General features: G+C 40.0%; 1 protein-coding gene across 1 annotated transcript in view; it reads right to left on the bottom strand.

Annotated features, from left to right (window-relative positions):
- CRBN (cereblon) overlaps window positions 1–7607 on the bottom strand; it is a 32380-nt gene extending 24773 nt beyond the window's left edge. Inside the window, exon 1 of the mRNA XM_088134330.1 lies at window positions 7334–7607. Within this exon, the coding sequence (XP_087990456.1) occupies window positions 7334–7400 (67 nt within the window). The 5' untranslated portion in view covers window positions 7401–7607. The remainder of the gene's footprint in view (window positions 1–7333) is intronic.
- Window positions 7608–16106: the final 8499 nt, after the last annotated feature.

Here is a 16106-nt window from a genome sequence, read left to right as displayed (position 1 = left end):
ATTTTCCCCCCATATATTATAATCTACACCACCTGATCTTCTGAATTTAAAACAAAGATGCACATCTTCCTTCTAAGAATTTGCAGCTGGGTTGTCTGTTTCACAACTGCAAGTTGAAAAGCACCCTGGGAACCCACTGCAGGAGTCCGGGAAACTTGCTGAATAGCGCAGTTTAAATTCTTTAGAAATACATGAAATCTGCAAAGTCAGCAGGCACTGAATTATGCAGTGTCAAAATGACACAGATGTGGCCTCATTATGACATCAAGCAACAGTGGTAAATGGAAATAGGACTGTTTTCTCAAAGTACCCAGATGCAAAACAAAGGCCACGCATTCTTCTTGAAGGCAGTAGTAAACTTAACTAATTGAACATCGTATGATGCAATTGTGTCCATTTGGCACTTGCACCAATATGGAATTCAGAGAAAAGAAAAATAAAACAGCAATCATAGAGCCAGGCCAGGATATAGTGATTACCCCATATATAAGCTATTAGCATCTCCAAGCAAAATTCAAGATTCCCACTTCAGTTGGCCCATTTTTCCCCTACTAGCACAACGACACGTGGGAATCTCTATTTTTCAACTTATATCTATACAATATGATGCTGCTTTCTCCTTGCTCATTTTAAAATGCAAAAAATGTTGGTACACCCTACTTTTGAAGGAGGCTAACTAAAGAAGGGTACATGACTCCCTCCCAAAGGAAAAATAGCAGCACCTCCACTGACAAAGATCCTGGGCACACTGCAAGATTGAGTTCTCCATTTGCACAGAAAACTCTTCATGGTTAGAGCAACTCCTCAACCATAGAAACTTGCTCTGCAAATATCTGTTTCTGAAAAGGAATTATTTGCTCAAATATCTGTTTGATGTTAATCAGAGAAAGAAGTGGGTAGGATAAATCCTCAACACTTCCACTGACGTCTTTAAAATGCCCAATTACTTGTTTATACACAGACACCATGTGGAAGTACAGCAAGACACACTTGAGTCAAGCTCAATTCCTGGTGACTACATGAGCATGTCTCTGTAATTTTCTTAGCAGTAATAGGGAAATGGTTTGGTTTGCTATGGCTTTCTTCTGAGATTTTTTTTTGGGGGGGTATCCAAGCCTAGCCCACCACCCTAGGATCTCCTGTCTCCAATACGAGCACAAAGTAAGCACAATTTTGCTTAACTTTTGCAGGAAAAAATTATACAGTCTGAAGAGACCACATAAATCTTCCCTCCACCACTCTTTTTCAGATGAGCCAAGGTTGCCTGGATGCTGCCGACCAGGAAACTTTCAGCCTCTTATAATTTTAATGTTTATAAAAATATCATGAATGATTCCTTATGATCTTATAATGTATTAACCTTCCTATAAGAAACATGTTCTATTTTAAATTCAGTACTCAAGTCCTCCTAAGACTCGGATGCCAACAAAGGAGCACTAGGGCTACACGTAGCCTTCTAAAGCACTAGGTAAAAACCCCCCACATAAAGTCCTGCAAAACTTGCTGAAGAATTCTAATTTTTAATATGGCAAAAGAAGAAAATTAAGTACAAAGTAATTGTTTAACTGCATTTGATTAATTAAAATTAACATTAAATCATATTTGGGTTGTCTTCTCCAAACTTCTCTGTTTGGGCACCACTTACTTTCTCAGTGAAACTACTGCTGCTCTACAATGTAATCCTCGGCCTGAAAAAAACTGTTCACTTCTCAGCCATAACTCCATTCTTTCCCATAACTCCTAAATCGGAACCATGTATTCTACCCCTTATTATTCCTGTATTCCACTAAAAGACTTGCTCAACTAGAAACCTTAATCATGAGAATAGCACTACTATATTATCAATTAATTGCCAAATAGCAAATATCAAGGAAGCGCATCTGCTGTATGTGAGGAAAAAAGCCCTAATTGTTTATTAGTACTCAGACTGGTAACTAAGACAGGAACACCTCTAAGCAATTATGCTAACGCTCTGTAGGACTAAATCTGGTAACTGTTTGTTTGTACAAACTACAGGTAGTTTCCAGTTTAAACGAGTTCCATTTCCAAGGTCTGTCCTTAAGTCGAATGTGTATGTAAGCTGGAACAGTATTATTGTATAATGCTATCTAAGTAGTATTGTGTAATTAACTTAAATCATTGTGTATTTAACTCGAATTTTGCTACAATAGCCTCTGTTCTTAACTATGGATTGTCTGTAAACCAGGTGTTCTTAACCGGGGATTACCTGTATCCAGAAACTGCATGCATGGACCCTAAATTCCATGGAGGAAAAGGAAGAATTTGAATCTAATAAACCTTATAGTCTTTGATGAAATGTGACTTGTACTGTAGTAAGCCAACTATTATGGATGCCTGCTATAGAGACTGTATTTCACTAGTGTTGAATATGGGTTTCTAATATAGCATTAGCCACAATCCCAGGGCAGGGACAGTGGGCAAGTTAAAACTCTAACAGCTTTCAGAAACACTGCCCCACACGAAGTTGGTTGTGAAACTCTGCTAGTAAGATTAAGCTCTAGGGATCATATGGGACTGCCGCCTCTATACCAACTTCCTGCTGCATGGTGGTCCCCCTACCAGAGCTCCTTGAGCCTATTTCTGAGTTGATGCTGAAGTTACCCAAATTAATGGTACTAGAAGATTTTAATGCCATTTCTGGGCATGAAAGCTCATAGTTACCCTGACAACCATGGATCTGATGCAAGTGATTAAGGGATCAACTTACAGTAGTGGTCACTTACTCATTACAGTGGTTTTTATCTCAGGGCATTATCTGGAATTGCGAGATATCACCATCACACCTTCCCATTGTCAAATCACTCCCTGTTAATCCTAGAGTTCTCTGTAACCATTTCTTGTTGCAGGGAGAAAGGATCTATTGGACCAGTCTGTCTCAGGGGCCCAGTGGACTCTTTGGGGTTTCAAAATGAATTCTGGGGTTATTCCTGAGGCTTTGATGCTCATTACTGAACATCACTGATGTTCAGTAAGGTACTCATCGTTGCTTGGAATGAGAGGATATCCATAGCCTTGGACTGAATTGTGCCTGTGCAGCCTCTCTCTGTCCTTGGATCACAGAAAGCTCCTTGATCCTCTACAGAGCACCAGAAGATGAAAAGGCAGAAGAGGAACCTGGAACACTGCCAGAGGAAAACAAGGAATGAATCTGATCAAACATGGGTAAGATCCTTTCTTAAGAACTATCTTGCGGCAATAAGAGTGGCAAAACAATTATTTTTCTACTCCTATTACATGTGCAGTGGCCTTGTTTAGGTTAACCCAATCCTTCCTGGGAAAGAAGAGACCAGAGGAACATTTACAAAGCCTTGGGAAATGCTTCCTTGAGGGAAGGAATTATACTTCCAGCTTTCAAAGAGGCTGTGGCCCATCCCCTTCTGAAGAAACCTTCCCTGGATCCAACAATACTGCACAATTTTCATTTGGTCTCCACCCTTCCTTTTTGGGGAAGTTTGTTGAGAAGGAGGCTGGCTTGCAGCTACGGAGGGTCCTGGATGAAATGGATTATCTGGATCCCTTCCAGTCAGGCTTTAGACTGGGATAATGTAGTGGAAGGCATGTGTGAGGATACTGGAAAGGAAGATCAAGGCTATCAGGAGGGACTGAGTGCATTCCAGGAGAGGGTACAAGGCAAGCGCTTTCTCAGCCCACAACAAGACCGTGAGAAGAAGAGGCTTAGGCTAGCCCCTCCCTAGAGTCTCACAGGGTATAACCACTAGTTGCTTTAGCATAGATTTAGTCTGGTGAGATTCTGACTTTAGGGTGTAAGCAAATAAAGGAACTATACTGGACTGAGGTGTCACATCGTTGTTCTTGGGCTGGGCCTGACAGATAAGTACAATGCATCCATTGTAGCCCTTCTTGAACTCTTGGCAGCTTTTGATACCATTGATTTGGACTGGTTTTGAGGTTTAGGAGTGGGAGGTACAGCGTTGTGTTGGTTCTTCTTCCTACGAAGCCATTTCCAGTTAGTGTTGGTAGGGGAGAAGAGATCTAACCCAAGGCCCCTACTTTATGTGAGTCCCCGGGGTTCTATTCTCTCTCTGCTCTTATTTAACTTCTACATGAAACTGCTGGGTGATGTCACTACAGAATCAGGCATCATCAATATGTCAATGATACCCAGTTATATACTTCCACACTAGGCCAACTAAGTGATGCCATCAATATTCTTTCCCAGCATCTGGAGGCTGTAGGTTCTGGATGGAGAAAAACAGACTTCAGCTCAATCCTAGCAAAACAGAGTGGCTATGGGGTTTGGGGTTCCTTGACTCTGGGGACTCTCCACCTTTGGCCCTAAACACAACTGGTACACAGTTTGGTGGTCCTCCTGGACTCTCAGATCCTGCTAGAAGAAGTGGCAGACATGGCCAGGAAAGCCTTTGCACAAATCCATCTCGTGCATCAACTGTACCTCAAACAGGAGGCCCTATTCACAGTCACTCATGCCTTAGTCACTTCATGTCTAGACTGTTGCAATGCACACTACATGGGGCAATCCCTGAAGTTCTTGAAAGCTGCCTAGAAATGGAAACTGGTTCAGAATGTAGTGGAGCTTATACTTATAGACACACCTTACGTGCACCCATATAACACTATTGTTTCACAAGCTGCACTGACTCCCTATAAGCTTCTGGGTGCAATTCAACGTGCTGTTTGTCACCTTTAAAGCCATTCATAGCATAAGGGTCAATTACTTGTGGGACTACCTGTCTCCAATTGTCTCTGCTTTTCATCTAGTGGTACTCAGGACCTCTCTCTATTGCTGTGCCTGCCCTATGGAAGATCATTCCTCCTGAGGTTTGGATGGTTCCGATCCTTCCATCCTTCCCCAAGGTCCTAAAGGCTCTCAAATGAGCTATGTGTTGACTGTTCCTGTTATTTCCATAACTCTATTATCTTGTTGTTTCAAGTTTCAAAGATTCATTATATTATATTGTATTGTATCTTATTTTGAGTTCCTTGTTTTCATTTTTCTTCAAATTGTAAGTCACCCAGAGTTGTTCTTGCAAATTGCATATAAAGCTAATAAATCAATAAATACAGATAGCATTTCACTACTGTCCTAAGAACCTGTTGGTCTGTGCACTGAACTTTACCAAAGCACATTACAACTCTGTGTCCATAGCTTTGGGACATTTTACACATTTTGCATTTGCAGACAGTTTTTCCCTTTCTTTTCATTTGAGTTTCACATTTCCAAATCACTATAACTTCCTCTTCCTTTATATGTCAACAATCAAGTAGTGTATGGCACATAGCAAAGACTCAGCCTTTGTTTTTTCCTATGTAAAACCATCTTCATCTTCAATTTATTATGGAACAATTTTACTTTCATGTGACACCTACTTCTTCACTTTAAAAATATTCATTCTGCTTTCACAGGCCACGTTATACACAGCATTTTTGTAGCTTGGTGCTCTTCTAAAGCAAAAATGGAGAAGCAGCAAATGGAAGTCTGCTGTACAATGAAATTTGTGGATCATATAAGCAATTATTTTGTTTTGAAATTATAGTGACTAACCAGGAAAAATATTTGAACCATATCACATAGTTCAACAAAAGCTGAAAATATAGATAATTTATAATTATAATTTATAATTATAATTTCAGGTAAGAGATAAAAGAGCAATCAAAATTATATGCCATCCCTACACAGAAAAGAATTCAAGGCATTTTTGTTTAGAAAATAAGGTGATACAGGGGTTTACAAAATAATGTAAAATTAGGAAGAAAGACTATGTGGGCATTTCTAAAGTCATGTAATGAAATTGTCTGACATTCGTTTCAGGATAGACAAAACATTTTCAAGCAACCATTAGTGTTTTCTAAAAACAAGGTATGCTAATAATCACTGCCTTAAAAGATTCTAAAAGGAAGCTGAAGAAATTCACAAAAATTAGCTTTTAAACAGATGGCAAGGATTTCCAGGCAAGCAAGTGAGGAAGCCAGCAAAAGAGAAATAGTTTACACTTGGTTTTTCTGGCTGGCTGCAGGAGGAGAGAAACCTTTTCCTAGAACAGCAGAGGGCTGTCTGATACGTTTTCTGTATTAAACTGCTTAGAGGCCTGTGGATCCATGCTGACCAAAATGAGAAATCACCTTTTCTGCAACCAAAGTAAATAGAAAATCTATCAACACTTTTATAGTGAGACTTTTAGGTGCCTTATTTACAAGGGTCTATAACAGTTTGGTGAAATGCCCATTTTCAAAAGCTTTGGGTGTTCAAAATACCAATTGGGACAAACCAGAATTAACTGACTGGCCACATCTAAGCCCAAGTGTTTTTTTTAGCTTTTTAATTCACTTTATATTGTGCTCCCTAAATAGCGGCTGTCCTTGTTTTCTTATACTAATACATCTCTGAAAAAGAGATTTTAATATTGTGACCTTACAAGATACATACTCCATCTCCTTGTACCACAGACACCCACATTAGTTCTGAATGTTGTCTCCAGCACAATGTATCCTAATCATCAACAGCCTAATTCCTTTCCTCCTTGTCTCATACCTATCCAAGGGATATTATGCAGTTTCCTGGCAAGATTTCTGTGCATTTGACAGAACTGGAGTCAGGAAGCCCCCCCCCCCCCGCCCAAGTTCCAGACCTCCCTTCTAAGATACACAGGAACTACTGAATAGGAACAACTCCCTCCAGCCGTAGTGCCACCCTGCACTCTGCATCCTGCCTTTTATTTATCAGTCCTTGTTGCAAATTCTGCCACGTTCTATCCCTCTTTCTCACCCCAGTACTATAACTGCTGGGAGCTCCCGCCGGCAAAGGCACTCCAGGATGAAAATGTTCCCCGATCTCATTTTCTTTCTTTGACTATCAAAGCACATCAAATAACGCCCCCCCCCCCGCCCTTCACCCTGACTCCCCTCTTCTCTTCCCTGGACTCCGACGCACCAGGTCCCCGACCCCTCCCCGCTGGCCGTGCCCTGCTTTTGCCCACGCAGGGCTTCGGGTTCCCAACCCTCCGCGACTCAGCCCGGGGTCCCCCTCCTTCAGGCCCAGTCCTTGCCCCTTCGCTCCTTCCCCGAAACCCAGATCGCGCCCGGTCCAAGCCCTTGCCCACGCCTCCCAGAGCTCCAGGCCCTTCTCCCCCGTCGGTGGGGAAGACAATCGGCGGGTCTGCCCGTTCGCCCTCTCCCTCTCCGCCAGCCCGCTCCCCTCCGAAACCCCCGGCCTCCCGCTTCGGAGACCCCCAACCGCCGCGCCTCCCCGTCCCCTTCCTCCACACCAAGCGCTCGCCGCTGCGCTCAGGACGCTCCGCGGCTCCCAGAGGCGCCGGGCGGGAACGGCTATTACCGGGGAGGATCTGCAAGTGGTTTCCCATGTTGTTATCCTGTTCTCCGCCTCCTTCATCTGCGGCCATCGCTGTTTACCCGGAGAGGAGTCTGGGAAGGCGGCGCTGGCGGGGGAGGCAGGCGGAGGAGGCGGCCCCTGGGGGAGGCGCGCCGCGGCTGCCGCTGCTGCCCCCAGCGGTTCGCCTCGCCCGAGGGCGCGCCGGAGCCTCCCGAGGCGGCGCCTCTCCGCGGGCTGGGAGCGGCGGGTCTGGTGCGGGAGACGCGCTGGAGGTTTGTCCCCTGCGTTTCCAGATGTCATTCTATGGGCCGGAAGGAGGCGCAGCCGCGGGGGATCTTCCTTTTACTAGCAGTCAACGTGCGCAGTCATTTCCCACAAACCCCGCACACAGCCGCACAGGGACTGCTTCTCACAGGTGCCGCCCTTGAAATTGAAAACCAGGCGGATGCCCCTCCAGTTTTCTACCTTCGGGAGGTTTGTGGCCCCTCCCTCTTTTCCTCTGTAGTGCAGAAATGTTGGGGTAAGAAAAAGGGAGAACTACAGAGTCTTCAAAAAGACTGGCTGGCTCTGCTCAATAAATTGTAGCTCCGCTCAGATCAAATGTTGCATATTTAATTGCTACCCAGAATGAAATTACAGACTCTCTGGTGGCCTGAAGACTGTAATGCAATGGATGAAGGCCAAAAAAAAAGCTGCTGAATCCGGGTAAGGCAGCAGAACAGTAGATAGGTGAGTCTCGGGCCTGGAAGTTAGGAAGATGGTGAGTCCTGCACGAGGTCACCTTCCCTCCAAGGAAATAGGGGCTTCATGAAGGAGTCTACTGAATGGTCCAGTCTTTCACAAGAGGCACAGGAGCAGAAGCACGGGGGGGGGCGGGGGGGGGCGGGGTCAGAATATTCAAGGTGGTGGGTGCAGCTTTGATTGCAAAGCCGTCCCTGCCAACTTGCAGTTTTTGACTTCTCTGCAGATATCCCTGCATCGGGATATCCCTGCATTGGGTGCCACTTTGGCTGGTACGTCAGCTGACATCACATCACTGTGCCCCTTTTGACTGGTAAATCAGTGAGGAAGATAACCCAATCTCAGTGGTCCATACTCTAATCTTGTTTGGATTCCTGTAGTGTGCTGTACAAGATGGGCTGGACGCTGCAACAGATGCAGTATACAGCTACCCAATTATTAAAATTAAGTGACTATGTTGCAGTGGTTGCTTGCAAGCTGGCAGGGCAAATTTAAAATGTTGGTATTAGTCTATAAATCCCTAATAGTTTAGGACTTGGATATTAAAAAGATCCCCTTACCCAAATCACCCAACACAAGCAATCGGTTCAGTTGGAGAGGCTCTGCTCATGTCCAGTCAGTGGATTGGGGTTTTGGCATATAGCGGCTAGGAGTAGGGTCCTTTCAATGGCATTGCCCTAGTTACGAACTCTTTCCTGTGAGATGATCAAATTCCCCCTTCTTATGATATCTTCTTTGCGAAAAGAAGACATAACTGTTCAGTTGGTACTGATGGGATTCCTGTTGCAGGAGCACACTACCTATTTTGAGTGAGTGATACTGGGAAAAAAGGATGGACTGATTTCAGTTTTAAATGTCATGCTGTTTCATTTTCTAGAAACTCCATGGTCCACCAATATGTTTTAAGATTACAAAGCTATATTAAGCGATCCTGAATAGACAGTCTTGCTTGCTGATGTAGCCAGGGGACTCTGTGATGGACTCTGTGATGTAGTCCATTTGCTGTGCAAATAATATTTGGGCCTAATCAATGCTTCAGTTGGAGGTTGAGATTCCCACTTGCAATGTTTTGAATGCATGTTGAAAGAAATGTAGGATATAAATTTAATCAGTCAGTCGTTTCTTCTTGAATCAGGCCAGCATTAGTTACAAGAATCTATACAACTCTCAGGTTGTATGGTTTACTGAACTTACCCAATGATTTCCAGGGGTGAGAAATTTGATGCCTCCAGTTTTTGATCTCATTAGCTCCAGCCAGCATGTCCAATGGTCAGATATTTGTGGTTCAAAACACTGGGGCACTGATTACATGCTGTTGCTTCTATCTTTAAATCTACCCTTTTCTACTGACCATAAAATACATGGAATTTACACTGACAAGTTGAGTAGGAACTTGCATGACATACTTCTACCTGTGTAGTGCCATTCTTACCCTTATGTAGGCAGACTGCCTTATTTATTATGATATCAGCCTGATGCGAACTTCTGGACTGTCATATTTATTTCCCTGTAGTCAAGATTGATTTAAACGTTTTTGCTCTTAGAATATGTATAATTTTTGTATTGTATAGTATGGCTTAGTCCAGATGAAAGCAGATCTGGAGGCAAGGGATATTTTTAGAAACAGTGTTTCACACATAAAATTCCTGCATTGTGATTCACAAATTCATTTTTGGTAACGCTACCAAAATATGCATTAAAGGATACTTAAAAGGACATACTTTTATGTAATGATGTAGTGTTTTCTGTTACTAATTTAGAGCATAATAAAATAATACATTAGTACATTTGTCTGCTTTTTCTTTCCCTATTGCTATTCCCTATATTTTTCCTTCCCTATATTGCTCTGTCATTTGTCACTCAAAAAGTGCTCTTGCATCCTTTTTCTAAAATAGCATGAATTAGAATAACTCATTAGGAAGAAAACTCTTTTCTTTCTTTATGTACTATACAAATCTACAGAAGACATCTTATAAGTGAGACATCACATGACCAGGACTTGCAGTTTTACTTTCATGTTCTCCATTAACTCTGCTCATCAGAAACTGTTTGTGAAGGACATAAATGGTGATCATGTGACCGTGGGATGCTGTGATGGTCATAAATGTGTGCCAGTTGCAAAACGCCCAAATGGTGATCATATGACCATGAGATGCTGCGACAGTCGTAAATGTGAGGAATGGTCACAAAGCTGTTTTCTTTACACCTTCATAACTCCAAACAGTCACTAAATGAGGCAGTTAGTAAACAGAGATTACCTGTAAAGCTAAGTGAACAGGATGAATGCAAATAATTACTAAATGGGGTTGTGTGTGTCTTGTGGGTGTAAGTGATATATGTGATGCACGAGTAGGAATTGGAGAAGGGGATACAAACACACCTCTCATAAGAGTAGATGAGCTGGAGATATTTATAAGCTGCAAACATTAGGATTCCAGCACAGACAGAACATAATAAGCTGAGTTGGGTGGACAAGGGCATGATTTATGCCAGAGGATCTATTACACTTCTGTTCAGATGTCAGTGGGGTTTGTCTGCTTGGTTTTGCAGTGTAAATATGCAAGGGCAGCAGTCTTCTGAACCATTTCTCCAATGGCATGTTAACCCAAAGACTACATGGAATAGGAACCCGATATAGAGGGGAGCTATTGAAGAAACATGAATGTCTGTGCTTTTCTTCTGTGCTGATCTACAGTAACCTAATAATACAACATCCTTAGGAAAGAAGTATAGTAAGTCATCTACCCAGTAACTTCAGTTAAGACACAGAATCTTCTCTATTTACCCTCGTGAGAAAGCAGTGTTCATCTTTAGCAGTTTGTGCTGGTATTGAAGAGTGTGCAAAAGGGGCACACTCTGAGGATAGCATGGTCAAAGGAATCTACCAAATGCTTTCCTAACATTGTGTGTCCTCCATTAAAACTATAAAGAAAGCTCCATTTGTCACTAATAAACTTCCTGTGATCATATTTTGTGCCAGATAAATGAAGAAGTGAAAAGCTTATGGTTACAAATAAAGCAATTTACTTGGGAACAGAATATGTATATCTTGTGGAGTCTATATATCTACAGAAACCCCTTGGTAGCTGTATTCCTCTAATCACAATAATAGTGATTTTGCCAAGTTAAAAAGTTGCTAAGTATATTTTTATTAAATCATCAAAGAGTACTTTTTTTCACCATATAGGATTGGGAACATCTATTTTTAAGCTAGATTGCAATAAAGAACAAAGGTATTTGGTACAGAGTGCTGAGATATTTTTTCAGCACATCATTTTTATTCAATAAGAAATCTAGCTATCCATTCCTTGCTTAATTGGTATCAGTTATTTAAGAACGTATTTGGGTTCAAATATGAAATAAACTGCAACAGTAAACATGCTTAATGATTACAGATTTTCTTATTAGACATAAGGTATCCCTGATGTTTTACTATCCGACATAACTGTGTATGGCACATTTGTCAGTGCTGCTTTTCACAACTAGAGTAGATGACAAGCATGTTTATAATTCAACTAATTACAAAAGGGCAGCTCTATAAAGACATTCATTAAAATTACTGAAATGTAGTCCCACAAGTCATGTTAGTCCAAATGTTAAGCTTCTTTCATTCCCCGCTTCTTTTTTTTCTTTGTTTCTTTTCAAAAACAAAAAGAGGCAGAGAGGACTGATAGGTAGAAGGTTAAAGGGAATAATGATGTACATAGTGTGTAATTTTGAAGAATGTTTAGATTAATATTAGAAATATAGAACATTACTGAGAAAACAAAGAATGTTGAATACTTATAGACAGTAAAGGAGGGCCTTTGTTTCCACAAAATACTTTAGTTGAGATATACAGTACTTGTTTGAACTGGATGTCTCAAGTAAAAGTCAGCAAGACATGATGACCCCCGTCTGTAAAACGGTGACCCCAAGAGTTTGAGTCTGATAGGCATAGCTGGAATTTGGGGGGCATGTTACAAACAATCTCACAAATACCTGCCATGACCAAGGAGAAAAGATTGAGATTCATTTACCAGAAAGCAAAATGGTGAGATTGTTCTGTGCCACCTCCTATAATTTCCTGCGATGGTCTGTTCCTCTTTGGTTTTACTTTGTCATCTGGGCATGGAGTCCTACTTCCAGACAAAGCGCTAGGCTGTAGCTGCCCACCTTTTTAGTACATTCTAAACAATGTCCCCAGAATTTTTGTGGAAACACAGAAACGTTCTTGGAAATATTTGGTTTGGGGCTGGCACTTTGCTTTGCACGATGCTAGCACCCCATTGCATTTTTAAAATTAAAATAGTTTAAAAAAATAAGAATGGAAAGAAAAAAAACTTGACAGGCACCTGCAGAAATCTCCATGGGTACATGAATACCTAGAGCCATTACTTTGAGGACTCAAAGTTTAAACATTTGAAGCCTTATATTGCAAGAGATAACGTAAGCTGTACAGGTTGGGAATTCAGAGTCCAACACATGTAGAACAAGTTAATGGAGGCTAGTGTAGTGTTACACTTGAAAGTTTTAGCTCTGGAGCAGCATTGGCTTCCAAATCTCTAGATTCAGTGTTCTTCAACCTTGGCCACTTGAAGATGGGTGGACTTCAACTCCCATGGCTGGCTGGGGAATTCAGGGAGTTGAAGTCCACCCATCTTCAAGTGGACAAGGTTGAGGAACACTGCTCTAAATGATTCCTTCCTCAAGCTTCTTTGGCTTTCTCTGACCTGGATTGCCTGAAAATATTTGGAAATCAGGGATATTTTTATTTGGTTGGCAGGCAAATATTTTGTTATTGTCTGCAGTTCAAAGTCAGCACTTTTTCAAGTGGTAGGTACCTTTGCAATATTTCATGCAAGGTTAGAGACAGTGGTAGATAAATTAACATTTAAATATAAAAATTCAGTATAAGCACATCAATGACTGAATGCTTCATAATTGTAATAACTGCAAATTTTGTTCCTAAACTGAAAAAAACACAAAGTCCGTAAAATCCAAATGCCAGACATTTAATTCAAAACTATGCCTTCCAAATTAAGAAACACCAAGTATTGGCTGTAGGAAACAGATTTAAATCCTTCAAAAATGCTGATGTTGTTTTTTTTCTTTAAAAATGCTTTGCTTTTTATATTAGTACTGGTTCAAGATTGAATAATTAGAGACAGACTAAAGAATCGGATTTGAAATGACATCTTTTGTCTTTTCAGGGGTCAGTTGACAAAAAATACTGATTAATTCCAACATTTCTACTATTCTCAAGAGCTGTTGGTTTTTACACCGAATTTGGTATAATTGGCAAAGGAATTTTATGATAGATTTGGTATATATTAAAAGATTTGACATCTGATTTTTTATATACAGACATTAAGACTGGCAGTATCACTGGTTACCATATTGATTTTGTCTAATTGAGTGGGTGCCTTTTATATTTATAGTTGTGTTATTAATGTTTATGCTTTTTTCTATTTTTTTTTTAATATTTTTTTATTTTTACAACAAACACAAAACATACATGAACAAACAAAAACATAGAAAGGCATAAAAAAAGCATCTTCCATTTTATACCGTGTGTCAACCAGTTACCAACTCGTTGGTGCCCCTTTCATAATCTTAAATTCTCATATCATCTATTCAAAATATACTTGTATACTTATCAATTAACAATTATTAATCATTCTTAGCTAATCTATAGAATCATTTATTACAAGAAATTTTAACTTTCAATAGGATTAGTAATACATTTTCATCTATCGATTATATGTGTATATATATAATAATTAATATCAAATTTCTATTATAAAATTTCCTAATCCATTACATTACTATATTTTCTCAGTGTCATATAAAATTACTTATCTTCTTACTCTAATTTCAAATCTCAATTTAACTCATCTCTGCACATTCCATAATTTTCAATAACTTCCTCCTGCATAAGTACTTTTTAATTTTTCCAATTCTTAAAAGTTACAGTTCTAACCAGTATCAGTTACAATATCAGTTACAGTTCTAACCGGGTTACAGTTCTAACCAGATTCTTCACTACATGTTTCAACAAAAATGTCTCTAATTTAAAATCTATATGTTACTATATTCAACCATGTATAAATTTTAGTTTAATCTCTTGAAACATTTACAAATACAATTTTTAACTATATATCTCAGATTTATACTTTATTCCAGCGCTTGCATAATTTTGAGTTCACCCTTTTCATTCAATATCCCAAAATATCTAGCTGTTTATTCCTTTTTCTATATTATTGGATAAGAGAAAGCAATAATAAATGTCCTTTCAAACATTCTGCTTTTTGAAGCTTCTGTCAGTTCCATCATTGTTGTATTCCCCTCGTTTTTTCTTTAAACATCTGAAGTAGTTTCTTTCAATATTGTTTTACTTCTTCTTTTTGTGCATTCTCTTAGTACGATTTTCCATTATAATCTTGTATAATCTTTTTCTCACCCTCAGTGCCAAGAACAAGTCTGTCCCTCTTCATTTATCAGTTGATTAACCCTTTTAATTCTCAGTTTATAAGCCTCACAATAATTCTGTTTAATGTTTCTGATTTCTTGTACTATTTCTTCCTTTTCCATTGATCCCGTTTTATGTTTAATTAAGTCCATTTTAGCTTTAATATCTTTTTTTCTTTTTTTTTGCGGGAATTTCTGCAGCTCTTCTTCCAGTTTTTTATAGTCATCCTCAATAGTTTAAAAATCTTTTTCTGCATTGTGTTTCTCGTGTAGTTTATTATCTTGATAAACCTTCATTGAGTCAAAGGATTCTTTATCTTTGTTCTTGCCAAAAATAAGAAAAAAAAAAAAGCAAGAGGAGAGAAAAAAAAAAAAAGAAGAGGAGGGAAAAGACTAAGTCTCTTTAAAAAAAATCCAACTGAGGGGGGAATGGAGAGCAAAGCAGAGCTTCTAGCAGAAAGAAGAGCTACTGCCACTAATCAGGGCTCTTGTGACTAGCTCAAACTTTCCATCTTGATATTTTCAAAATCGCTTTCAACTCCACTTTCTTGTTTATAGTTACGGATGGCACCTGTATAAACATGCACATCCCACTATCTTTTTAGAAAGCACAGGGTCTTTGAGCATGCGTCACAATAGAAGAAAAAAAGCACTATGTCGAGCCTCTAGATGGCAGTGCAACTTTCTTTCATTTACTTTCTCTTAACTCCACTTTCCCCATTTCAAAATCAAAAAGTATAAATTTCTTATAACAATAAAGAAATCTTAGTCAAAAAAAAGGCTTAAGATAAAGAGTTATTGAGTATTAAAAAAAAAAAGCCAGTCCAGTTAAAAATATATTTTTTTAAGAGAAAAACATCTTGCCAATTCCACTAAAAAGGGAAAGTTGAAAAGAAAAAAAATTTTCCCCCCTTTTTTTATAAGGCTCAATCTCGCCGCTTAATCCACTTTTCTTCACTTTTAAAAATCTCTTTAAGTTACTTAAGGTGTTCTCTAAGAATAGTTGAATAGTAAAAGTCCATCTCACCCAGTTGACACCCCTCTCTTCCTTCTTCCTTTGGAGCTGTCCCGGCTTTCGCAGCCATTTTGGCTGCCTCTCCTCCGCCGGCTTCAAGAGCTTCTCCCGGGATCAATCTGGGACTTGCGGCGTCCCTGAGATCCGCGGGACGCGGCCTTTGCGATCGCCATCTCTACGGGACGGCTTAGGTCCATCGGGACCGTCCAGGGGAGGAGATATCGGCTGCGATCCTGGGAACCCAGGATCGCCCGCCATATCGCCGCGACGCCAGCTCCGCCCTCCGCTTTTTTCTATTTTTAATGATGAACTATTTAGTATATTTTAATTGAAATATTTAAATAAATAAGCAAGTTGTATCATGTGAATGAAACTCACAGAACAGATCAATAGTAAATGCTTGAAAGGACTGAAAAAATGGAAATGTTTCATCATAAATTAGAACATATATTAGCGTATATTCAAACATGGACAGAAACTATCGATTCACAATTACATGAATGTGGAAATACAGCATAATATAGTTGAGAAGTGGTTTCTACACAGACCAAATTCTGCGAGTCGATGGCA

This window comes from Python bivittatus, unplaced genomic scaffold, assembly GCF_059951505.1.
Source record: "Python bivittatus isolate LINGU-HERP-01145 unplaced genomic scaffold, Pbiv_v1 ctg000080_np1212, whole genome shotgun sequence".
Taxonomy (NCBI): domain Eukaryota; kingdom Metazoa; phylum Chordata; class Lepidosauria; order Squamata; family Pythonidae; genus Python; species Python bivittatus.
This window is presented reverse-complemented; position numbering and strand designations above follow the sequence as displayed.